The sequence below is a fragment of the Staurois parvus genome, unplaced genomic scaffold (assembly GCF_062004578.1).
Source record: "Staurois parvus isolate SC_StPar_1 unplaced genomic scaffold, SC_StPar_1.0 ptg000813l, whole genome shotgun sequence".
Lineage (NCBI taxonomy): Eukaryota > Metazoa > Chordata > Amphibia > Anura > Ranidae > Staurois > Staurois parvus.
This window is the reverse complement of record NW_028318609.1, coordinates 2,962,388-2,989,297: the sequence shown is the minus strand read 5'-3', so window position 1 is coordinate 2,989,297 and position 26,910 is coordinate 2,962,388. Positions and strand designations below refer to the sequence as shown.

Genomic DNA, 26,910 nt, shown 5'->3' with positions numbered 1-26,910 from the left:
TGAATTACTATATGGGGGACTTACTATATGGGGAATGAATTACTATATGGGGGACTTACTTTATGGGGAATGAATTACTATATGGGGGACTTACTATATGGGGAATGAATTACTATATGGGGGACTTACTATATGGGGAATGAATTACTATATGGGGGACTTACTATATGGGGAATGAATTACTATATGGGGGACTTACTATATGGGGGACTTACTATATGGGGGACTTACTATATGGGGGATGAATTACTATATGGGGGATGAATTAATGTGGGGGATGAATTACTATGTGGGGGATGAATTACTATGTGGGGGATGAATTACTATGGGGGATGAATTACTATGGGGGATGAATTACTATATGGGGGATGAATTACTATATGGGGGATGAATTACTATGTGGGGGATGAATTACTATGTGGGGGATGAATTACTATGTGGGGGACGAATTGCTATATGGGGGACGAATTGCTATATGGGGGACGAATTGCTATATGGGGGACGAATTGCTATATGGGGGACGAATTGCTATGGGGGATGAATTACTATATGGGGGATTAATTACTATATGGGGGATTAATTACTATGCTTACTATGGGGGAATATTACTATACTTACTATGGATGACACATACACATCATTCATCTACTCTTGGTCCGGCCCCCGGGTCCAATATATGAACCCATTGCGGCCCTCAAGTCAAAAAGTTTGCCCACCCCTGCAATAGTGAGTGCTACTTTGTTTATCAAAATGTATGTTCTTCTGATGATATCCCATGAGGGAAACGAGCGGGCAGTTTTTGTGCACTACCACAAAAACCTCCGGCTGTGAAGACAATATTTGAATCTAAAATCAAAACGCCTCACTGAAATCCAAGTCCAAGCTAGGATTTTATTCCAAACATCAATCAGCTATAGGATTCAACGAATATCGGGAGCCACATATCACCCCCTTCTATATGATTTGTGAAAATAGGTTACCTATACCAGCAGCTTAACATTACTGAGTTCTTCTTGACAACCTACCACATCCATATTCTAATTCATTCCCTGAGTTTGCACGAAAAGACCTGATATTTTCTCAAGCCCAGATGAAGAGGGTGATATGTGGACCCTGAAACGCATTGGCTCCCATATCTAATTGATGTTTGGAATAAAGCCTTACCTTGGGCTATAATATGTTAGTGTCATGCTTTGATTTTAGATTCAAATATTGTCTTTACATCTGGAGTTTATTGTGATAGTGCACCCATCTCCCACATGGAATATCATCAGAAGAACTTAAATTTTGAGAAACATAGTGCTTGAGGTGATTGTAGCCGTATTAGTGCACTTGCGACAGAAACAACTGAGTATTGTCCGTGATAGTTTTTTTATTTGCACTAACATACAATTTTCAGGACAAGCTTTCGGGGTATGTCCCCTTCATCAAGGTCCAAGGTAGTAGTGCTTGGACCTTGAAGAAGAGGACATACTCCCAAAGGCTTGTCCTGAAAATTGTATGTTAGTGCAAATAAAAAAAGTATCATGGACAGTACTCAATTGTTTTTGTCAAGAAACATAGTAGCACTTCATTATTATCTTACGGTTCCAGTGCCATCAATCTATTACGGCAAGGGCTCGTTCACACGTGCAGTACCTTCTGAAGAGCAATCTGCATTGGATAGTTCCTCAGAGAGCATTTGACAGACCTGATTTAACCCTCTAAATGCTGTACTAACATTGCACATGGTTGCAGCAAGGCTCCATTGACTTGCATTGGTTACGTTCGGTGGCAGTAACACCCACCGAATGTGCAATGCTGTTTAATTTTTGTTGGGGCTGTGAAGCACAGCATCATGGCTGCAAAGTACAGCATCATGGCCATGGTATGTGTGCATCCCTGAGCTGCTGCATGCCCAGGTTCTGGCAGGTGCTTGGCAGTGAAACTGCAGCTCATTTTACTGAATAAAGTGTTTCAGATTGTGTTCCCACTGGAGAAATTTCCCATAATTTACTGCCTAAATAGGGAAATTTTCCCTAATGGAAGCATAGAACACGAAAAAGTCCGACAGAGGTTATATCCTTCCTCCACAATGCCCAACACTAAAATAAGGTTTTGGCTGGAGTTTGAAGCATGTTCATTGGTATGGGCCAGTGACAAAACACTGAAGCCAAAGCATCAACATGAAGGAGTTGACGATGACAATGAGTCAAAAAGAGTTGCAAGCAAGGTGAACCAGCAGCTACCGGGATCACTTTTAAATTCAAGTCTCACCATAAGAGTCCGGACTTCACTCTCCATGTAAACGATTCCTGCTCTACTGCATCCATACTGGATGAGATTACTCTGCAGGTCACAGCGAACACTTTGGAAATTCTAGAAGGAAGAAAAATGAGTGAAACTCACCAATAACAATCCTTTCCCTATTTTTTTATGACTGGAGTCTGCAGACTATAAACTCTGATGCCTCATCTAAAAATGAGGACATTTGCAGAGAACATTTTGGAGCTTTGACATTTAGTTCACAGAGCATATCACTGCTCCCATTATGCTGCTCTCTGTTACTAGTTAAATGCTGATTTATTGTAACACAACGTTCTGTAAAGCAGCACAAATTGCAATGGTAATGAGCAAATCAAAGTAACCCATGGATTCGAATTGACCATTGGGCCTAGCGGTTGGCCCTTCTGTCTTGCAGCACTGGGGTCATCAGTTTGAATCCCAGCCAGGACACTATATGCATTAGGGTACGCTTCAACTCTCATCTTACAGCAGACATTATATACAAAAACTGTCATCTTTTAGTCTTCATGCACAATGGACGTTTTTATAGCTGCTGTTTTTGGCTTTTGATGTTTTTTTCTACAGCCAGTAAACTCCCCAGCATGTTATCCTATGTGTCCATGCACACAGACTGTAATCAGCATTTTTTAGCAGGGACTTTTTTTTGGCTGGAAAGAAAACCCAGGACTAGTGGGTTTCTAGAGGAGATTTTTAGCTGTAAAAATGCTCTAAGGCTGAAAAACGCGGTAAAATGCCGCAAACCGGCGTTTTTGGACTTTTTTTTTTAAAAAGAGCAAACGCTGAAAAACACGGCAAAACGCTAATGCAAAAACGCTAAAAAAGCTGAAAAACTCACGTTTTTAACGTGACTTTACACAGCTAACGTTACCAGCGTTATCAAAACGCCCCATGTACATGGCCTTAGAAGCAAAAAAAAAGATAAATATGCCTTACTTCATCTGTACAATAGGAGCACTCCTTGTTCACACGAATACATTCTGTACAGGTCTTTGCTCTGGAAGCCACACATCGATTTACTGTAATCACAAAAACACACAGATTAAAGAGGGTTACAGAGTATTATTCAATATGAAGACCAGCCTGACAAAAATTACATTGAAATTATAATGCTCATTATCTAAAAATACAAGCTGGACAGAAATAAAAATACTACATTGCCACAAAACTGGCTCCACCCAAGTATGAAATGTTTTAATGCAGTTGCAGCTCGATCTGTGCTTACACAGTGTAAATTACAAGTGGGAAATGTTTTGTATGTTTTATTTTGTTATGTTTAGAACTAAAAATGCAGTTTGTAAAAAGTTTTACAAGTGTTTTAGTCAGCTAAACAAGACATATTACATATGAATTTTTCATGTTTGTATTTATGGACATTTACAAGGATATCCTTAGCTGCTTTGCTAAAGAAAGTCTGTTTACAAAGCTCAATAGCTCAAGATTCAAGCAAATAAATGAGGCAGAATATAACCTAATCCCCCAGGTACCACCCCCCTGCCTGCTCTGTTCAAATGGATATGGTGTATGGAGTTGTAATTAGAAAGAGAGATAGAAAGAGTGTGAATTAAAAATAGCTTCTGCTCTTCCCCTGTGTTAAATTATTTTTTTTAATAAAGATTTGATATAAATAGTTCAAAAAGAAATAGAAAACATCAGTTTGAATGCTGTCATAACAATGTTTTTAAAGTTTTGGAAAAGAGTGAGTGAGGGTTGGGTTCAGTACTTCCTGTGTACCCACAAAGCAGGTTTCCTGTCACTTCCTGCGCTGTCAGGTGAATCTTCTGTTTCCTCACATTTTTCATGTATTCCTTGTGAGAATCTGCTAGGGGTGAGTGTTAATGGAGCATATATGTACACAATGTCTGGACATGCTTTCTACATGCTTCTATCACAAAGACTTTGTTAAGAAAAAAAAATGATTTATGTAGTGTGCGCTGCTGGTGGTTTTGTGGATTCCTTCACCCCTGGCACTATAGACAATAAACAGGGCAGATTCCCTGCCCCCCCCCTTCAGCAATGAGCTTGAGCCAATCAGAGAGTAGAGAGCTTGAGCCAATTTGAAAATCAGAGAAGGAGACTTGTGTGAAGCAGAGGAATGCTAGGAAATGTAGTCTTAAAGTGGCACGGTGCAATATAATTGAATAGCTGCAGAACTACAGCACCCATGATTCCCTGGACACAGAGAAGGAGAGACAAGACTGATTTTCTGGGCAAATCGAGATACCGAGGGGTCTTTATGAAGAGGAGAGGAAGAAGTGCAGACCAACTGTTGAGGTAGAGCGAAAGAGTTGCTGCACTCTGTAACAGAGCCAAGAGACTGAGCAACTGCAAGCCTCCTGTGTGCAGGGACCTGCAGCAGAGCAGGACCATCCCTATGGTGTCTGCATGCATACCAGGGGTCAAAAGGACTTTTGAAAGAGCTGACAGCCAAGTGCATAGGACCAGACCTACTACCTTCTAGGAGTGGTGAACTGAACTATACCTCTTACTACACCCAGCAACCAATTGAGATACTGTTCTTACCTGGCTGCTCATCTGTCATGCATCACTCACATTCTTAAAGTGACAGTACGCCACCTACAGAAGGACCCCACCGATAGCAAGCTGCTATTGACTAATCAGGCATCTTGTACTTTAATAACTTTCATGGTACCCTTCATTAGGCATGTGTAAATCCACACATTAAAGGGCTGTAATCTCAGGGTGCACCCAAGATTACTATTTATTTTGTTAGTTTAATCTGACTCTGCCAGTTATTGGTTTCATTAAAACCTGATTTAGCAGTGCTGCAGTTCAGTTAGATCATCCTGTTATAGGTCAGTGTTCACTTTTTGCAGCTTTGAAAGTGTTCTGTTGTTTGCCTATTTACACACAGTTTACCTGCCTTAATACATTGAATTAATCTACCATTAGTTTGTTGTTGGCTTACTTTCCGTGTGCTAATAGAGAGTGTAGGTATAGTAATGCTTAAGTCACACAGGTGTGAGTGTGTCTGAAGCCACAACCAGGTGAGTCAGTGGAGATCAAGCAGTTTACTGAGTCATGGCAGAACAGAGAACCTACCATCACCAGCGGTTCCTGCAGGGGTAAGGGCTGTAATTAGAGGGGATCTGTGATGAGAGGGGTCTGTAATGAGAGGGGTCTGTAATGAGAGGGGATCTGTGATGAGCGGGGTTTGTAATAAGGGGGGTCTGTGATGTGGGGGGTCTGTAATGAGAGGGGATCTGTGATGAGCGGGGTCTGTAATAAGGGGGGTCTGTGATGTGGGGGGTCTGTGATGTGAGGGGATCTGTGATGTGGGGGGTCTGTAATGAGAGTGCTCTATGATGAAAGGGGATCTGTGATGAGGGGGATCTGTGATGAGGGGGTCTATAATGAGAGGGGCCTGTAAAGAGAGGGGATCTGTAATGAGGGGGATCTGTAATGAGAGGGGTCTGTGATGGAGGGGTCTGTAATGAGAGTGGTATATGATGAGAGGGGTCTGTAATGAGAGGTGTCTGTGATGGGGGGTCTTTGATTGGGGGGTCTGTGATGCAGCAGTCAATGATGGGGGGGGGGATTCTGTGATGGGGCAAACTTTGATGGGTCAGTGTGTGATGTAAAAGTGGGGGAATGGGGGTGGGGAGAGGAACTGTGATGTGCACAGGAAGCTGTGATAGAAAGGATCTGAGTCATAGCACCGACTTGACACTCGGACCTCCGTTGGAAGAAAATTTTGCTGACCGGACCCCCTTGAATTTTAATTCAGTACCCCTGTGCTACTAGTATAAGAAACAACTGAGGATAATGCAGCTAACACAAATGCATCACCAGGGCACATTAGGTGTATCACATCCAATATGCAATTTTCTGAGCACTGCAGCTGGAACAATGCATTCTCATAGATTCAATAAAATAATGTATTGTTGATCCAGAAGGTACCAGGAATGCGATTGCTTATGTCTGTGTATATTACATGTAGTGGGGAAAAGGTCTTAGAATCACCTTACACATTACAATCTTTCCGTATAATCTTTGTACAACCAACTTTAGATTTAACAGTATGGGCACCTACCTAAACTATTCAATCAATTTGTATCAAATTTGTATCCTTACACTAAATCTTGGTAAATCCAAAGGGAGATATTACAATCAGATTGTATTGTGTGTGTTGAGCTTTTACTCTGGCTCATTTTCTCAATTTCCAAGATGTGGGAGTGAGCCAGGCTCATCATACAAGCTACAGTCTTATCAGACAATCTTTGTATTCACCAAAACAGTATAATATGTAATAGGTATAAATAATTTCTATCCAATCAGGCAGGGCCTTGCATTAGATACTTGTTGGTAGAGCCAAATAAGGTGCATTCGGATTAAGTGGTGAAAATTAGGGAGAGGCGGAAGGGGAGCTGGAATGTTAGGCAGGGAGGTGGAGAGGAAGGAGTGTGGGAAGGGAAGAGTGGGGAGGTCTGGGTATTTAGGGAGGCAGTTGAAGGTTTAAGGAAAATAGTGAGCGAGGGAGGTGGAGAAGGAAAGGGGTATGCGGGGGAATGGGCAGAAGTGGAAGTGAAGAGGTGTAATGTTAGGAAAGAAATAGAGGGGTGAGCTAGAGAGGTTAGGATTGTTGTGGGGTGGGGGACAGGTAAGGTAAGGCTATTTAGTCATTTGTGGATTGTTGCCATGTCCTTGTGTGGGATGCAGAGGGAGGTTTGTAGCCTAAGCGTGTAAAAGGTAGACAATTGACACCCAAATTCTTAAGGTAGGAATAGATGGCTTAAATTCCAACTGTTAGTTCGCAAGACAGGGAGAAAAAAAAATTATTATTATACAGGATTTATATAGCGCCAACAGTTTGCTCAGCGCTTTACAATATAAAGGGAGACAATACAGCAACAATACAGTTCAAGAGGGTTAGGAGGGCCCTGCTCCTTGGAGCTTACAATCTAAGATACAGCTGCAAGAAAAAGTATGTGAACCCCTTGGGATTACGTGGAGTTTTGCATAAATTGGGCATAAAATGTGCTCTGAACGTCATCTAAGTCACAATAATAGAAGAACACAGTCTGCTGAACATAATACTACACAAACATTAGATGTTGCCATGGTTTAATTGCACATAACATGTAAACATTCACAGTGCAGGGAGGAAAAAGTATGTGAACCTTTGGACTTAATAACTGGTTGACCCTCCTTTGGCAGCAATAACCTCAACCAAACGTTTCCTGTAGTTGCAGATCAGACCTGCACAACGATCTGGAGTAATTTTGGACCACTCGTCTTCACAAAACTATTTCAGTGTAGCAATATTCTTGGGATGGCTGGTGTGAATCGCTCTCTTAAAGGTCATGCCACAGCATTTCAATCAGGTTGAGGTCAGGCCACTCCAGAAGGCGTATTCTGTGCTGTTGCAGCCATTGTTTTGTTAAATTACTTGTATGCTTTGGGTCATTGTCCTGTTGCATCACCCATCCTCTGCAGAGCTTCAGTTGGCGGACAGATGGTTATACGTTTTCCTGCAAAATGTCTTGATAAACTCTGGAATTCATTTTCCCATCAATGACAACAATCCGTCCAGGCCTGAGGCAGCAAAGCAGCCCTAAACCATGATGCTCCCTCCGCCATGTTTTACAGTGGGGATGAGGTTTTGATGTTGGTGTGCTGTGCCTTTTTTTCTCCACACATAGTGTTGTGTGTTCTTCCCAAACAACTCAATCTTGGTTTCATCTGTGCACAGTATATTTTGCCAGTAGTGCTGTGGAACATCCAGGTGCTCTTTTGCAAACTTCAGACGTGCTGCAAAAAAAAAAAACTCCCAAGGGGTTCACATACTTTTTCTTGCAACTGTAGTTTGATTCCCGTCCATGTGAACAGCATAGATGGAAGAATCTCTATTGTCTTTAGCCTGCCACGGTATCCATGACTAATGGTCCTACTGAACAGTGACTTCATTTGATAGGACGCAGTCATCGTCCAGGCAATACATTTCCACAGCTCAAATTCTGCCCAATTCAGCAGGAATCAGATGAAATTTAAGCGGTCTGTGGGGTCCTTTACTCAGCTGCTTATTTCACTTATGACATTTCCTATGTCATAGTTACTTAGAGCATAATTCCACTTTGGTTGAGAGAAAAAAAAACAATGGGTGTAATGTAAATTGCAGAGAATTGAACAAACTTTGTCGCAGAGAAACATACATTTTGTTGCTCTGAAAAAATAGCTGTTTGTTTCACCTTGCCCTAAGCAGACTGAATCTGAATGGGAGGGACTGGTTTATTATAATCACCTGTTGCACTCTTAGTCCTCATGCACACGGGATATTTTTACAGTGACTTTTTTTGGCTTTTGGCATTTTTTTCTACAGCCAGTAAACTCCCCAGCAGATTATCATATGTGTTCATGCACACATAGGCTGTAATTAGCGTTTTTTGGCAAGGGCGTTTTTGGCTGGAAAAATAACCCAAAACTTGTGGATTTCTAGAGGAGTTTTTTTAGGTGTAAAAACATGATAAAATGTGGCAAACCAGCGGTTTTGGGCATTTTTTGAGCAAAAATTTAATTTTTTTGTGTAAAAAATGATAAAAAAATGCAAACGCGAAAAAATGTGGAAGAACGTGGCTAAATGCTAATGAAAAAAACACTAAAAAATGCTGAAAAACTCACATTTTTAACATGACTTTACACAGCTAATGCTACCAACATTATTAAAATGCCCAGTGTGCGTGGAGCCTTAGTGTTCTAATGAGGAAAGGTGCAGGGTCTGCATTTGAAGTATTTAACCTCAGAGTATCTCACCAAAACTGAAAGTCCTATTTCAGAGAATGCCTAAAATCGGACTGGTATCTTAGTACCAGGGGCGGACTGACAACTCATGGGGCCCCCGGGCAATAGGGGATCATGGGGCCCCTTGCGTCCTTGTCCAAACTCAAAAAAGCCTATGAAAAAGGTACCAGGGGCATCTCATGGGGCCCCCTACTGACCCTGGGCCCTCGGGCAGTGCTCGAGTTTCCAAATGGTCAGTCCGCACCTGCTTAGTACAGACTTCTGAGAAAATCAGTGGGCAAATCAAACAAATCGGAAATGACATTTGTGGGGGCATTTCATACACAAACTGTGTACAGAATGCCTCCAGGTTGTCATATTGCATTGAATTTTACTGAAAATTACAATGACTGCAGATTGATCAGTAAAGGTTCTTTTTAATAACATTCAATTATGATATACTGTAGCTTGTGTAGCAATTGTATATGCTATTTTTTTTTGCTATATTTTTTTTTCCATGAAGTTGCCCTTTAAACCTTTAACGGTATTCTAGGTTATGTCTGACAAAACAATGGTTGGGTTATCAAGCCCATTATATGTACTTCCCTTGCGTGCTCAGAAATGAAATGAGTCATGCTGGTGTTTTATGTCTGCCTGGTCTTCAGTAGTCGCGCTGGCTACTTTCATACAAAAGTGTAAAGCTAGTAGCCAGACAGGCATTTGCAGTCTGCTGATAATTCATTTTACTCGACATTCATGAGAATGCCTGCAGAACAAAAAGCACAGTCCTTGGTAATGGTTGTTCCTGCACCACCCCCTTCTGAGGTTGGATTGTATACACAGAGCAATGCCATTTTAAGGTTGATTTATTGAGAGAGTATAGAGACACATCTAGTTGATGACACATTCCCCAATGTTACCAAGGATGACATCTTCAGCTCTGCTAGCATTCTAAAGCTGAAGCTTGTTGCTGGGGATTTTGCGCTTATAGGGAACCTGGAATGGACAGCAGTTGGTGGCAAGCTGCCCAAGGTTCCACCCTTCTTCATTCTTGGATAGAGCCTCTACATACCTATCTTTGGTTCCTCCATCTTGGACATATTTTTCCCAGCCATAGGCCAGCGCCTGACATCCCCAGCCACAGGCACCATATTGAAATAAAAAAATGTCCACTCTCAAATGTGTTTTCAGCACCTTTCTGCAATGAATCCTTCTTCAAATAATACATTGATATACTGGCGGGATATTACATTTCCTGTGATAAGCTTCTACATGCTGTAGCATCAGGGTACCCTGTTCCCATGCCATGTTCTCCTTGGGCCCCAACCACAGCTGGCATTATATGGGCGCTAGCTCCATTCATGACATCACTACAGGAAGGGCAGATCTTATCGTGGCACTAAACCTGCCAACACGCTGACCTGAAACACTGCTGAATTTTGATTGCTGAACAGCAATTTGAAAATTGAAGAGTTGGCAATCCCATAGAAAACTGTTATGAACAACTTAGCGAGAAATTGTTATAAACAAATTGGGGGTAAGACGTCATGTAATCTTGGGGGAAAAAAAAGTCCCCCGTTTGCAATCAGCCTCATTCATCAGCTGTCAGTAGCTATTTTTGCAGCCCGCCCATTGGTCTGCAATGGTATCCTTTCAGTAATGTACACTCTTAGCTAGTTGATTGGTCATCAATACTTGTTTTGCACAGTTACATAGTTAGTCTGGCTGGAAAAAAGCACAAAAGTCCATCCAGTTCAACCATGAAAAAAACAAAGTTAATTTTAAACCTACAGTTGATCCAGACAAAGGCAAAAAACCCAGCAAAGCATGATCCAATTTGCTCCTGCAGGGAAAAAATCCCTTCCTGTTCCCCGGAGAAGCAATCGGATATTCCCTGGATAAACTTTACCTATAAATGTTAGTAACCAGTTATATTCTTTGTATCTAAGAAAGAATCCAGGCCTTTTTTAAAGAAAAACAATGGAGCTGGCCAAAACCAACTCTTGAGGGAGTCTATTCCACATTTTCACAGCTCTCACTGTGAAGAAACCTTTCCGTGTTTGGAGATTAAATTTCTTTTCCTCCAGATGTAAAGAGTGCCACCTTGTTCTCTGTGATGACCTCAGGGTGAATAGCTCTACACCGAGTTCACTATATGAACCACTGATGTATTTATACATGTTGATCATATCCCCCCTTAATCTCCTCTTCTCAAGAGAATAAATTCAGTTCCTCTAATCTTTCCTCATAGCTGAGCTCCTCCATGCCTCGTATCAGTTTGGTTGCCCTTCTCTGTACTTTCTCCAGTTCCCCAATGTTCTTTTTGTGAATTGGTGCCCAAAACTGAACTGCATATTCCAGATGAGGTGTTACTAATGATTTGTACCGGGTAATATGATATCTCTCTCTGGAGTCTATACCTCTTTTAATACAAGAGAGGATTTTGCTCGCTTTAGAAACCGCAGCTTGGCATTGCATGTCATTATTAAGCTTGTGATCTACCAGAACTCCCAGATCCTTCTCCACCATTGATTCCCCCAGTTGTACCCCCCTAGTATGTATGATGCATGTATATTCTTAGCCCCCAAGTGTATAACCTTACACTTATCAATATTAAACCTCATTTGCCACATAGTTGCCCAATTAAACAGTGCATTGAGGTCGGCTTGTAAGTTGGAGACATCCTGTAAGGACGTTATTCCACTGCACAGCTTGGTGTCATCTGCAAAGACTGAAATGGGATTTATAATCCCAGACCCTATATCATTTATAAATATATTAAAAAGTAAGGGTCCCAACACTGAACCTTGGAGTACACCACTGACAACCCTAGACCATTCAGAGTATGAATCATTAACCACTACTCTCTGAATACGATCTTTTAGCCAGTTTTCTACCCATTTACATACGGTTTTGAAAAACTGTATGCTGGATTTAAAAAAAAAAAAATTTTTTTTTTTTAGTAACAGAACCCATGTTGGAACCCATGTCAGGCTTGCATTGCTGTTTATGTCCCTACCAAAAGAAATTCATACTCTATAACCCCCATTAAGACTAAAAGTGAAGTAAAAATTATCTATTACAGAATAAGAATAAAAGGGAAATCTTATACTGGGGATACGTATTTTTGCCACAACTATCCAGGAAGGGAATTCCTCTCACTTTAGAGAGATTACTTCTCACTTCCTGTAGGGTCTATACACCTAAAATATATCTAAAGCTAAAACCCTTTAATTTTTAGTTTTGGATAGAGTAGGGAAATGTTGAGATCCCTGACAGGTTTGAATAGCTATCTGTATCTGGGAGGATTCACCCCTTCTCTGTGCGTTATGGTATACAATAAGATCATGAGAAAAGGGATTGGAATTTCAAAATGTTATTGTTGTTACTGAAACTGCAAGTCAGCAAAAAACTTCCAATTGGGACACCTGTACTGGTGACAACTGTGTAAGAAGAGATTTCCTCTCCCTTTGCAAAGATTTCCTATTCTATCAAAAATTTAAAAAGATTTGGCTTTAGGCACACTTTCATTGTCTATGGCACAAATAAAATCTGCCTAAATGCACTTAAAAATTGAAGGCACTATAATGTATTAAAGACCAAGGGATATGAACGCAGCCTAAAGGAGATTGTGCTTTCAGATTGGAGCATGTGTTGTCAGCTTTAGTGTGCCCATAGTCATTAGTCAGTGGTCTGCTGTGTATGCACAATTGGACAATCCTCTTGCAGCTGCCATTGCTAGTAATGTTAACATTTGGATGGGCTGAACATTTGTGTTAATACCAATGAAGTAAGACTAAGTGGGCAGGACAAGCACATGCTAGTGATGTTCATCTCAGGGTATACGAATAGTTGGTTGGGAGAGGATCAATACCCTATTTCAGTGATGGCGAACCTTTTTGAGCCCGAGTGCCCAAACTGCAACCCAAAACCAATTTATTTCTTTCAAAGTGCCAACACTGCAATGAAACCTGAATATCGAGCTTTTGGTTTAGAAAAAACAACTCGTACAGTAGTGCAAACTAATTAACAGTACAGGGATGACCAGAGACTGCGGACAGTACAGGGATGACCAGAGACTGCGGACACAGTACAGGGATGACCAGAGACTGCGGACAGTACAGGGATGACCAGAGACTGCGGACAGTACAGGGATGACCAGAGACTGCGGACACAGTACAGGGATGACCAGAGACTGCAGACACAGTACAGGGATGACCAGAGACTGCAGACACGGTACAGGGATGACCAGAGACTGCGGACACGGTACAGGGATGACCAGAGACTGCGGACACGGTACAGGGATGACCAGAGACTGCGGACACGGTACAGGAGATGACCAGAGACTGCGGACACGGTACAGGAGATGACCAGAGACTGCGGACATGGTACAGGGATGACCAGAGACTGCAGACACAGTACAGGGGTGACCAGAGACTGCAGACATAGTACAGGGGATGACCAGAGACTGCAGACACAGTACAGGGATGACCAGAGACTGCAGACACAGTACAGGGATGACCAGAGACTGCAGACACAGTACAGGGATGACCAGAGACTGCGGACACAGTACAGGAGATGACCAGAGACTGCAGACACAGTACAGGAGATGACCAGAGACTGCGGACAGTACAGGGGATGACCAGAGACTGCGGACAGTACAGGGATGACCAGAGACTGCGGACACAGTACAGGGATGACCAGAGACTGCGGACAGTACAGGGATGACCAGAGACTGTGGACAGTACAGGAGATGACCAGAGACTGCGGAAAGCACAGGGATGACCAGAGACTGCGGACAGTACAGATGACTGCTGACCTTTGGGGAGGGAGGGGGAGCGGGTACCTGAATTTGACAGGTACCCGCTCTTACTTCCGCAGAGTTTTTTTTTAATCTTACCTGTTCCTTTATCCAGCCGCGCGCTGTCTTCCCGGCTTCTGTAGTGTGGGCGCTCGGACAGCCGGATGCCCAGTGCGCATGCGCGAGAAGCGCTGCGCTTTGTGATTGGTCCGGCGGCTTCTGGGATCTGTCATGTGTCCCAGGTACCGCCTTACCATTCACAAAGAGCACTGCTTCTTGTGCATGCGCACTTGGGACCCGGCTGTCACGCACACTACAGAAGCCGGGAAGACAGCGCGCCGCTGGATAGAGGGACAGGTACGGTCCCACTGCAGAGCTGAGCGGCCGGCCCGGTATTCTGACACGGTGGCGGTGGAAATACCGGACCGGCCGCTCTATATTCGCTCCATAAGACGCACTGACATTTTCCCCCTTTTTTTGGGGGAAAAAAAGTGCGTCTTATGGAGCGAAAAATACGGTATTCTCCTGGCGTGCCCACAGATAAGGCTCGGCGTGCCGGCTGTGGCACGCGTGCCACGGGTTCGCCATCACTGCCCTATTTCATCAATAGATGAACAAATGAAACCAGCGCTCCAATCCTCATGCAAACTGGAAAAATGTCAGGATGCCAAACGAAGAGGTGCTGCCCTTCAAAGATCGGGAAATCTGACCACTGATAAAAAAGAACAGACAAGGGCGCACTCTCATTGTGTACTACCGTGGTATACCACGTATTTATTAAATAGACAAAAGGATGTATACTCACAAACCAACGATAATAAAAGCAGTGTGTATGGTCCACACACTGCTTTTATTATCGTTGGTTTGTGAGTATACATCCTTTTGTCTATTTAATAAATACGTGGTATACCACGGTAATGCACGATGAGAGTGCGCCCTTGTCTGTTCCTATTTCATCAATGCCTCTACCCCTCCCTAAATGCGGTTTATTCCAATTCCAAAGGGAGCACCAACTGGACAAATTTTGAAATTTGTCCTCTTCTCTGATAAGTTGAGCTGGCAGTCAAGCTCAAAATCCAACATACATGTTAACAGTAGCTTGGATGTCCACCCTCTTGTGGGTACAGGAAACCATGCTGACCTAGAAGCTCATATTGAAGGGACCATAGTACAGTAAGTTCCTTAAAGGACAACTATAGCTTTGTACAACTGCCCCTTAATCAACACCCCCACCCCTCTGAGTGTCGCACATCAGGAAAAATACTCCCCTTCCTCCTTGTCCACGTAATATTGTGTAAAGGCTGTACAGTACCACTCAGAGATGCACAACCTTTATCCTGAAAGCACTGTCTTCAAACTGTCCATGCACATTGTTGTCCTATTCATTCCTAATGGGAGAGCCGTATTCCTGGCAGCCTCCAGTGATCCTTATTAGTGGACCTATTTGTCCTAGTAGGCTGCACTTAGAGGGGTGGGAAAAATTATTTACAGGACAATTGTAGTGAGGTATAGCTATCGTATAAAGTGTGTCTTATTGTTCATAGCAAAGCTACAGGTTTGCCAGCATATTCTTATCTTTCTTCTCTCTACTTCAAGTCCAATCAGCATTGATAGCCAAATAAAACACCCAAGGACTCTCAATTATGGAGGAGCATGTGAATGACAATAGAGTTCCTTTTTCTGGAAGTAAATTGCCAGAAGCTGTCAGCCCTCCCCAGTTGTGTTTTGGTAAACTACTGAATCCTTTCTCCATCTTCCCAACATTCAGGGGAATTGTTCTGTGGATGATAATAAAAACTAGGAGGACTTCTAGAAATGTTCAGGAAAGGTATGAATTTCTGTCATGGTCAACAGGTTTTTCAGGATGTTTTTAACAAATAAAATATAACACTTTAGCAGACCAAGAGGGAACAAATAAGAGAAGATAAGGTTCACTTAAACTTTAAGAAAAGGTTTCAGTAGTGCACTATAATTCACAAACAGCATGTTTGGCACCATATGACCAACAGTATGTAGACACCCCTTCAAATTTTTGAGCTCAAGTGTTTCCAGTGAAGGGTACTGTTGTGAATCATGCAAAGACATTTTAGACAATTGCGTATGTAGGGGCAATGGGGTATAACTGGGTGGTGGTGGACCTTCATCTATGTTTCCCAATTAACTCGTTGGATGCCAAGTCTGGGTCACATAAGAGGACTTATCCCCAGGGTGGGTTCTTCTGGGCTACACTAGGCATCTGAGGGTCACTCTTCTATACATGGGGTATGTTTGCTTTAGTGCCGTTTCATCAATGCTTTGGGACAAGGTTGAGGCTGCAGTGAGGGGATACTCAACCTGAAGGCGGGCCTCTGATTTTAGAGATGACCGATACGCTGTGTACACTTGCACAACATCTGTTCTCCAGTTACTCTTGGGTCCTCATGTAAATGTACATCTTCCCATTGTAGCTTGCAAATAGGCAGGCCGTATAAAAAATTGACCACAGCAACCTGTCCAGTTTCCTACTACCGATCCCAGTAGCAGCATGGAACCCCACCATACACACAGCGAAGGCTCCAACATGCAGTTGACTTTAACTCTTGAACTTCTGTACCTCTGTATATGATAGGGACCTCTGCAATGCAGTTCAACTCCAGTTGAGGTATATGTTTACGACAGGCTGCCTGCTGATTGTACCTTTGTTGCTCATGGCAACCACATGTATAACTTGTACTAGGATGACTCTTAACGTGCTGACTCTTCATACCCCATGTGCTAGTCACCCAAGCTGTAGACTAAGTGCAAATTTGTGCTGGTTACTTGTATTACACCTCTTTTGAGTAACTTCAGACCAGGCAAAAGGCGAAATTTCAACGCTTTACTGAATAAAGTGAAGAGAGTCCAACATGCCATGTTCATTTCCTGACTCCCTAATCCCTACTTCTACTCCAGCATACCTGCAAAAGGTAGGGTCCATGTGCTAAAAGATCCATCAGTGGCATTCCCCAGCAGCTGGTGTCTTCATGGGTAAACTGCAGGTACAGAGGACCTTCTACAGTACGGCAGCATTCTTGTACAACTCCCGATTTCGGCTTCCCGATCTTCTCTTTTTATCTATCAGGTCCAGAGCTTTGGGTTCTCAGGATTCCTCAGGGAATCTCTCTTCCAAATCAACGTCCCTCTTTTATAGTACAGGCTCAGGGGTTGGACGTAGAGATAACCCACCAAAAAAACTAAAGAACCAGGAAATACAATAACCCCTACCCTCCTGTCTGGGGCAGCACCCAATTAGAACATACCTCCAACCTTGTGGTAACAGTTTGGGGAATATCATTTTCTATTCCAGCATGACTGTGCCCCTATGTACAAAGCCAGCTCCATAAAGACAAGGTTTTATGAACTTGGTGTGGAGGAACGCAAGTGGCTTGCACAGAACCCTGACCTCAACCCTACTGAACACCTTTGGGATGAATCTAATCAATGACTGTGAGGTTTTCTCACTCAATATGACCGAACACCCAACCTGATCTCAAAAATGCTCTTTAGACTGAATGGGCAAAAATTCCCACAGACACTCCAAAATCTTGTGGAAAGCCTTCCCAGAAGGGTGGAGGTTATCATATGGTGTAAATACTGTATATATACAGTATATTATATACACAATCTTCTACAGGGGTTATAAAGCAAAGTATTTTATTTATTTATTTATTGCAGGTACTTGTATAGCGCTGTCAATTTACGCAGCACTTTTTATATATATTGCACATTCACATCAGTTTTATTCAAAACACAACATAACATAACCTAAAGTAATTCTGCTAATCCTGGAAATTCTGGAGGCGAGGTCTGAGTGCCTTCTATTTCTATGTTTTGTGTGAAGTTTATCATACAAACAGAATCATCATTCCTGAGTGACATAACTGATTGACATTCATGCCCGTTCACACTGCCTACGGCCAAGTTACAGAGCATAGCACTGATGTGTTTACAGAGAAAGCATGGCTTCTACAAAAATGAGATATTCATGGAACTTTTTAAAATGCATTGAGTTTTTTTGGCAAAAATAATTAGGAAAAGCTTAAACAGGTCTAATTTTACTAATATGTATTTAAGATGATTTCCAATGTCATACCATCATTTTGTGTCAGGCTGAAGATCTTATGGGGCTGATTAATAAAAAAAACTAAAGAAAATAACAGATTCACTTTTCTTCTCAGTCTAGTGCATGAATAGGAACATTCTATTTTTCAGTTTTGAACAGAAAACAGACGGATTAGAACCCGTCAAGTTTTTATAGCTACTAGGTAGATTCATCCATGCTATTTGTCCTTATGACCCGATGGTCGATGATAGGAAATCCAAAATTTTAGAGGTGTCCCCGGGACAAGCATGGGGGAAATCTTTCAATATGAACAGGTGCTTCAGTGGCAATTGTCTGAAGCTGGATATACAGGCGTACCTCGGTTTACGAACAATTCCGTTAATGTAATTTGCTGTTTACGAATGAAAATCCATTGAAAATAATGCCTCAGTTTACGAATTTTTTACGCAATACGAAGCAAGTTTCCCCAGGATGCATTGCACCTGGGAGGTTGATAGCGCCAGCCACGTGTCTTTAAAGTGCACTTTATAAAGAGTTTTCAACAGATAAAACTTTTTTTTACTTTTTTCTGACCTCCGGAACGGATTAATTGGTTTTCAATGCATTTATAAATCAATTTTTAATCATGTCCCCGTACAGTATTTATGCCTTTAAAGTGCGCTTTATAAAGAGTTTTGAACAGATAAAATACTTTTTTGTTACTTTTTTCTGTCTTCCGGAATGGATTAATTGGTTTTCAATGCATTTCTATGGGAAACCTCGTTTCTTTTTACAAATTATTCGCAATACAAAATGTCTCGGAGAACGCATTAAATTCGTAAACCCGAGGTACGCTTATTAATATTCACTTTATGGGTGGCCCTGTCGACAGCTGGTCATATTCTATCATTCTCTAGGACCCTGGTGACCCTAAGGACCACATGCGGCCCTTTGATATTTGAAGTGTGGCCCTTGGGCTCCAGTAGTCAGAAGAGAGAGTACTGATTTGTAAAGGGTCCCTAGTAGGAAAGTCTAGTAGGTTAATGCAACATGCCCCTAGTCTCTGTCTGTCTCCTATAGCTTGACTTTAGCCTACAACCACTCCTGCAAAACAATCTCTGACCATTTCCTCTAGTAAGTTTTCAGTCTGTGAGAGTTTTATGAAGCACTACATATAATTAATGTAATATAAGACCCTTTGGAAACATTAGGGGCCACATTTGAGGCCCCCATTGAGGCAACCTCTGCTATATGAGAATATAATGCATATGTGGCTCCACACAAATGCTGCTGGACTGACATAAACAGTGTGTGTTTCTCCACTGGAAGTTCAGGGAAGTAGCGCCGAAACATACAGTATACTGTGTGGAGATTGGGAAAACAGCATAAGTGTATGTTTTGGTGGCAAATTAACATCACTATACTTTCTGTAAAATCCTAGGGAAATGCTGGCTCCCAAGGTTTTGCAAGAAAGCGCTCTTACAATTTGCTGGGGCATAATGTTATGAGATTTTGTGAACTCGGCATTTCTTTGCATATCCCTAGAAAGTCATCCCTGAGAAGCTTGGGGGAAGGTAAGTATATTTGTTTTTTATTTTGTATTTTTTCAGGACTGGTGATTTTTTTTACTTTACATTAATGCTGCTATTATTGATAGTGGAGGGGGTCCTAATATATATTAAAGTGGTTGTAAACCTCAGACATGAACAAAGCATATCTTTCTATAGTGTGTACTTGTCTCAATCCAGAGCATGGAATGTCATTTCTGTCTGCTTCTTTGTTCCTTTGCTATCAGCATGAATCATGTCTGACAAGTTTTCCTGACACCATGCGAAAAATGGTCATGGGGAGGAACCTTCAGCAGATTAACAGCCTCAGCTCTGTTCCTGTGAGCTTTGTGATAGTAGGTATGTCTCTTCTGTCCAATCAGCTCTCAGAGCTCTCCTCACTGAGGTCTGCAATTTGTAATTTCAGCTCTCTGTCCCCTTTTTTCTGAACTCTTAGACAAGCTTTATAAATTCAGCACTTTGAACGGCTGTAGAGAAGAGAATACGGCAGATAAACAGGTACAACTTATGTAGGAGGATTTGTTTCATCTCAGGTGTGTATCACCTGAGGTTAGTCACTTCACTGGGTATATGTAAGGGTTTACAACTACTTTAAGCAGATCCTACATTTTTCTGCAGAATCACTTTAAATACAGAGTAAAAGATGGCCAACTGCAGGTTTAAGGCAGGATATACCTGTACATTATGCAACGATCTTTCCTTCATCCATGGGTTGAAGGAAATAAAAGTGCTCTACACTAACTGTGTTGATGGGGGAATCCCTCCTGCTACACTATCGTATTTTGACAGTGGGAGGTTTCCCTGCCGTCAGTATCAAATGATCACTGCTTGTGGCTATTGCTGCCAGCAGTGATTGAACAAAAAAAAACAACAACAAAAAAAACCTCAGGCCAGTTGTATTGAAATCAACCAATAGATCTACTTCAGTACAACCAGCCTGCTTATAATTGGATTGAAAATTGACCGGTTCCTGCTGCACTGGCTGCATGTATATCCATCTATTGGCAGCTTAATGCATCTGTCAATGAACTGTTACGTTTGTCTTACAAAACATTCTTGTAATAATTCCAGAATTCCAGAAATAAGATTTAGAGAGAGGGGGCAGAACGCTGAGCATATCACCCCCTACCTTTATAGTACAGTGCTTTGATGTACCAAACAGCGGGCAATGATATCATCAGTGTACTTCTGCCCTTCCATTGTCAAATCACAGGACTGAACAGGTCCTTGACAGAGGACTCTGCTTATCTGCAGTGTAATCTACAGAAAGATCATGAAGATGGCAGGATCTGACTGCACTGCTGGCTGGGTGCCTGGATTACAAGACTGGCTGAACAGAATTACAAATCCTCAGTCATGTGTGGTTTGGTTGATATAAAACCAATCAGATTTAAACTGCTTCCTGACTGCCCTATAGCAGAATTACTGCTACAGAGCGGCAGAGCTGTGCAAAATCACGTACAGTTGTGGCCAAAATTATTCAACCCCCACTGAAATTGAGTGTTTTGGCCAGTTTGACATTGCTTTTGATCATTCAGTCATCTTGCTTACATTTACATTAAAGAGGCACTTGTAGGTCAGACAAATATAACATAACAGTTATAATGAAATAACCACAAATGTCTTTTCTGTGCTCACAGCATTATCAGTTTTATTCAACCCCCAAGTGACATTCAATCTTAGTACTTAGTACAGCATCCTTTTACAGTTATAACAGCTTTTAAACGTGAAGCATAGCTTGACACAAGTGTCTTGCAGCGATCTACGGGTATCTTCGCCCATTCTTCATGGGCAAAGGCCTCCAGTTCAGTCACATTCTTAGGCTTGCGCACTGCAACTGCTTTCTTTAAGTCCCACCAGAGGTTCTCAATCGGATTTAAGTCTGGTGACTGCGATGGCCACTCCAAAATGTTCCAGCCTTTCCTCTGCAACCATGCTCTAGTGGACTTGGAGGTATGCTTGGGATCATTGTCCTGTTGAAAGGTCCAACGTCTCCCAAGCCTCAGGTGTCTGACGGACTGCATCACGTTTCCATCCAATATCTCCTGGTACTGAAGAGAATTCATGGTACCTTGCACACGCTGAAGCTTCCCTGTACCTGCAGAAGCAAAACAGCCCCAAAGCATGATTGACCCTCCACCATGCTTCACAGTAGGCAAGGTGTTCTTTTCATCATAGGCCTTGTTCTTCCTCCTCCAAACATAGCGTTGATCCATGGGCCCAAACAGTTCTAATTTTGTTTCATCAGTCCACAGAACACTATCCCACAACTTTTGTGGTTTGTCCACATGGCTTTTGGCATACTGCAGTCGACTCTTCTTATTCTTTGGAGACAGCAAGGGGGTACGCCTGGGAGTTCTGGCACGGAGGCCTTCATTACGCAGTGTGCGTCTTATTGTCTGGGCTGAAACTTCTGTACCCACATCTGACAAATCTTTTCTCAGTTCCTCAGCAGTCACACGGGGACTTCTCTCCACTCTACGCTTCAGGTAGCGCACAGCAGTCGAAGTCAGCATCTTCTTTCTGCCACGACCAGGTAGCGTTTCAACAGTGCCCTTTGCCTTGAATTTGCGAATGATGCTTCCTAAGGTGTCTCTTGGTATGTTTAACATCTTTGCAATCTTCTTATAGCCATTGCCCTTCCTGTGAAGAGAAATCACCTCTTCTCTTGTCTTCCTGGACCATTCTCTTGCCTTCACCATGTTTGTAACCACACCAGTAAATGTCTAGAAGGAGCTGAGTATCACAGTCATTTTAAAGCTGCCTAATTGGTGCTTATTATGCTTGATTGCTGCTCGGTGACATCCACAGGTGTTTTCAATACCTGATGGAAAGCACCTGTATGAACCTCTGTTCTTCAGAGTGGTAGTCTTTAAGGGGTTGAATAATTGTGGCAATGAAGAAACCACATAAGAACCATTTACTACTGTATTACATAAACAATTGATGTCATTTTAGTTGCATTTGGGTAGTTACAACGTCCTTGTAGGATTTGATTCTGAATACAATTCCAAATGTACACTATAGTCCCTAAACCCCTTTACAGCATTGGGGGTTGAATAATTTTGGCCACAACTGTATATATACGTGAATTCGCTTTTCCGGGTAAGGGATGCTTACTACCATCAGCAGCTACAGCTGTCGATCACCGGGTCCTGGCTGAAGATTCCCCGCTGGCACCCAGCGATCACCGAGGAACACTGACAGGGGAGAGGTCTGTATGTAAACAACACAGATCTCTCCCCTCTCAGCACCAGCATGCTGCTTTGTATTGCTCTGCACAGCAGAGCAATACAAAGTAGCATGTTTACATAGTAAAACACACACAGCACACATAGTACAACAACACACAGCACACAGTTAACCCATTGATTGTCCCAGATGTTAACCCCTTCCTGCCCAGTGTCATTAGTACAGTGTCAGTGCTTTTTATTCGCACTGATCACTGTGTTAGTGTTACTGGTTATGTCAGTGGCAGTTAGTCAGTTCCTCCCCCCCAGTGTCAGAATGCCCGCCGCAGTCCCGCTATAAGTAGCTGATCACCACCATTGTATCTATAAATTAGTGAAGCTCTATAAATTATATATATACCATAGTGCCATTAATAACTCATAGTGCTGTGATAACAAGCTAATAAATTCCAAAAAAATATATATAATAGGTGACAAACAAATTAATAAGTGATAAATATATCTTGTGTATCCAAAATAATTCATAAATCCAGTTATTAAGCTGATAGCCGTGAATCACACAAATAAATCATCCGTGTAAACATAAAAAAACAAACAAGTCCATGCAGGTGTAACTTGTGATTTATAGATACATTATTTGATCACTTATTGGTTTAAGTCGAGTGACAGCAGCTTTTAATATAGGGACTCCATCTATATAAAGCGCAGGAGGATACCCCCAATCATGATCACCGCCATTACTAGTATAAAAAGAAATAAATAAAAAAATAAAAATTCCCGTCTCTATACGCTATAACTTTCACGTAAACCAATTCATTTACACGTATTGGGATTATTTTTTTTTTTTAGCAAAGACAGAATACATTTTGGCCTAACTTTATGACAAAATTTTATTTTATTTTTATTTTTTACTGCATAGGTTTTAAAAATATCAAAAATAGGTTTTTTTTTCAAAATTGTCTTTTTTTGTTAATAGCGAAAAAAAAAAAAACGCACAGGAGATCAAATACCACCGAAAAAAAGCTCAATTTGTGTGAAAAAAAGGACATAAATTTAATTTGGGTGCAGCGTTGTATGACCGCGCAATTGTCATTTAAAGTAACACAGCGCAGTATTGCAAAAAATGGTCTGGTCAGGAAGGGGGGGTTGGTAAATCCTCTGGAGGGCAAGTGGTTGATGTAGGTAAATCACTTACCTTTGTTGCAGTTGGTAACAGATATAGTCAGAAGCAGCAGCAGAGCCCCCAGAATGTGAGGGGCAGACATCTCCCCACCTACAAGAAAACACAGCCTGAAATGAATATGTGCTTCCATTTACACTGAAATAAAGCTGGAGTCTAGGTATAAAGAGCTCTTATCCAAACATATGTGGGGGAATTTAAATGTACCTCAAAGTTATAGAATACCTTATAGGACACATATGCAGTACATCTTAAAATCCAAGAATTTCTGATTAGTTGATTGTACAACTCCTAGAATATACAGTGAAAACATCGCAGAATTGCTTGTGCCAACACAAGTTTAATAATGGTGTGTAGATCCAAGCCCAAAACTTGATGTGTTTCATGGTTAATTTGACACTTCCTCACAATTGGTGATTGGTGATGATACGTACTGTATGTACAAGTTATTATTATTATACAGGATTTATATAGCACCAACAGTTTGCTCAGCGCTTTACAATATAACGGGAGACAATACAGTAACAATACAGTTCAATACAAGAGGGAAAGTAGGGCCCTGATCCTGGGAGCTTACAATCTAGGGGGGAAGTTCTATAGATTGATCTGCTTATATTTTGCCTTCCCTGGTTCCTCCTTTCCCCCCTTATTAACATGCTCAAAAAAACTTTTGCTTTCATTAAATACCTTATATTAGGCCCAGTGATATCATCACTGTGTCACTGTACTTCTCTATGCAATGCAGGCAGTAATGGGTGGTTAGAGGGGCCAGCATGGTATTCTACAGAGCTTCTTGAAAACATTATAGCACCATGTCTCGGTACTCCTCTCAAGAGCCCTCAACTCTGACACAAGTAGTGGGCTGGCTGTTAGGAGGAGTTACGGAAATATTAAAATGCCTTGATGAGTGAATGTTAGTCTGCAGGAGTGGAGGTTACAAGGCTAGCCTTGTTAATGCCTACACGTGATGCCGAGTCCCCATGATTGAGAAAACTGAAATAAAAAAAATTAAAGGGATGGGCTAGGGACAGTACAACTGGGAAGGAAAGGACTAGATGATACTGGACATCTTTCTGCTGGTAAATGGGTTGGGCTCTGTCTGACTTTCTAATGTACACTTAGAGGCAGGGGGTGCACTGTCAGAGGTGTTGAGTGGCAGCAGGTACATTGTCAGTGGTGTTGGGTGACACAGGGGAGCATGTCAGGGGTGTTGGGTAGCTAGGGGAACATTGTCAGGGTGTTGGATGTCAGGGGGGTGCACTGTCAGGGGTGTTGGGTGGCAGGGGGTGCATTGTCAGAGGTGTTGACTGGCAGGGGGGTGCATTGTCAGAGGTGTTGGGTGGCAGGGGCTGCTTTGTCAGGGGTGTTGGGCGGCGGTGGCTGCATTGTCAGGGGTGTTGGGTGGCGGTGGCTGCATTGTCAGGGGTGTTGGGTGGCGGTGGCTGCATTGTCAGGGGTGTTGGGTGGCAGAGGGTGCATTGTCAGGGGTGTTGGGTGGCAGAGGGTGCATTGTCAGGGGTGTTGGGTGGCAGTGGCTGCATTGTCAGGGGTGTTGGGTGGCAGAGGGTGCATTGTCAGGGGTGTTGGGTGGCAGGAGCTATATTATCAGAGGTGTTGGGTGGCACGAGGTGCATAGTTAGGGGTGTTGGGTGGCAGGGGGTGCATAGTCAGGGGTGTTGGATGGTGGGGGGGGGGGGTGTATTGTCAGGGGTGTTGGGTGACGGGGGGGTATATTTTTAAGGGTTGTTTGGTGGTGGGTCTGCATTGTCAGGGGTGTTGGGTGGCGGGGTCTGCATTGTCAGGGGTGTTGGGTGGCAGGGGCTGCATTGTCAGGGGTGTTGGGTGGCAGGGGGTGCATTGTCAGGGGTGTTGGGTGGCGGTGGCTGCATTGTCAGGGGTGTTGGGTGGCAGAGGGTGCATTGTCAGGGGTGTTGGGTGGCAGTGGCTGCATTGTCAGGGGTGTTGGGTGGCAGAGGGTGCATTGTCAGGGGTGTTGGGTGGCAGGAGCTATATTATCAGAGGTGTTGGGTGGCAGGAGGTGCATAGTTAGGGGTGTTGGGTGGCAGGGGGTGCATAGTCTGGGGTGTTGGATGGTGGGGTGTATTGTCAGGGGTGTTGGGTGACAGGGGGGGGTATATTTTTAAGGGTTGTTTGGTGGCGGGTCTGCATTGTCAGGGGTGTTGGGTGGCGGGGTCTGCATTGTTAGGGGTGTTGGGTGGCGGGGTCTGCATTATCAGGGGTGTTGGGTGGCGGGGTCTGCATAGTCATGGTGTTGGGTGGTGCATTGTCAGGTGTGTTTGGTGGCAGAGGGTGCATTGTCAGGGGTGTTGGGTGGTGGGGTCTGCATTGTTAGGGGTGTTGGGTGGCGGGGTCTGCATTGTTAGGGGTGTTGGGTGGCGGGGTCTGCATTGTTAGGGGTGTTGGGGTCTGCATTGTTAGGGGTGTTGGGTGGCGGGGTCTGCATTGTCATGGGTGTTGGGTGGCAGGGGGGTGCATTGTCAGGTGTGTTTGGTGGCAGGGGGTGCATTGTCAGGGGTGTTGGGTGGCAGGGCTGCATTGTCAGGGGTGTTGGGTGGCGGGGGCTGCATTGTCAGGGGTGTTGGGTGGCAGGGCTGCATTGTCAGGGGTGTTGGGTGGCGGGGGCTGCATTGTCAGGGGTGTTGGGTGGTGGTGGTGGGGTGTATTCTCAGGGGTGTTGGGTGGTGCATTGTCAGTGGTGTTGGGAGGTGCATTCTCAGGGTGGTGGGTGGTGGCGGGGTGTGCATTCTCAGGGGTGGTGGGTGGCGGCGGTGGGTGCATTGTCAGGGGTGTTGGGTGGCAGGGGCTGTCAGATGCATGCATTGAGGTAATGTGTAAAATGCACATTCTAATACGCAAAGAGTTGGGTCAGATTGTAATATGTTGGATTTTTGCTAATGCCGTATTTATGTTTTCCAGAAAGCAGCTGATAATGACAACTTTCATGATCTGGGTTGTCAGTGAAAACTGTTCTGTATAACACATATAACACACTATGATCAGTATGAATAGTTCTTTCCCTTTTTGATAGTTGTATGTGCAAGAAGACCACACCCACTTTATACTGCAGT

The 26,910-nt window shown here is 43.0% G+C and overlaps 1 protein-coding gene across 3 annotated transcripts in view; it reads right to left on the bottom strand.

The window, feature by feature from the left end:
- ITGB4 (integrin subunit beta 4) overlaps positions 1 to 26,910 on the bottom strand; it is a 148,442-nt gene that overhangs the window by 79,842 nt on the left and 41,690 nt on the right. For all 3 annotated transcript variants that reach the window (XM_089654893.1, XM_089654894.1, XM_089654895.1), the window contains exons 2-4: positions 23,837 to 23,914; positions 3,220 to 3,302; positions 2,257 to 2,358 (exon numbers count right to left, since the gene is read on the bottom strand). In XM_089654893.1, coding sequence (XP_089511019.1) covers positions 2,257 to 2,358; positions 3,220 to 3,302; positions 23,837 to 23,906 — 255 coding nt within the window. In that variant the 5' untranslated portion in view covers positions 23,907 to 23,914. The remainder of the gene's footprint in view (positions 1 to 2,256; positions 2,359 to 3,219; positions 3,303 to 23,836; positions 23,915 to 26,910) is intronic.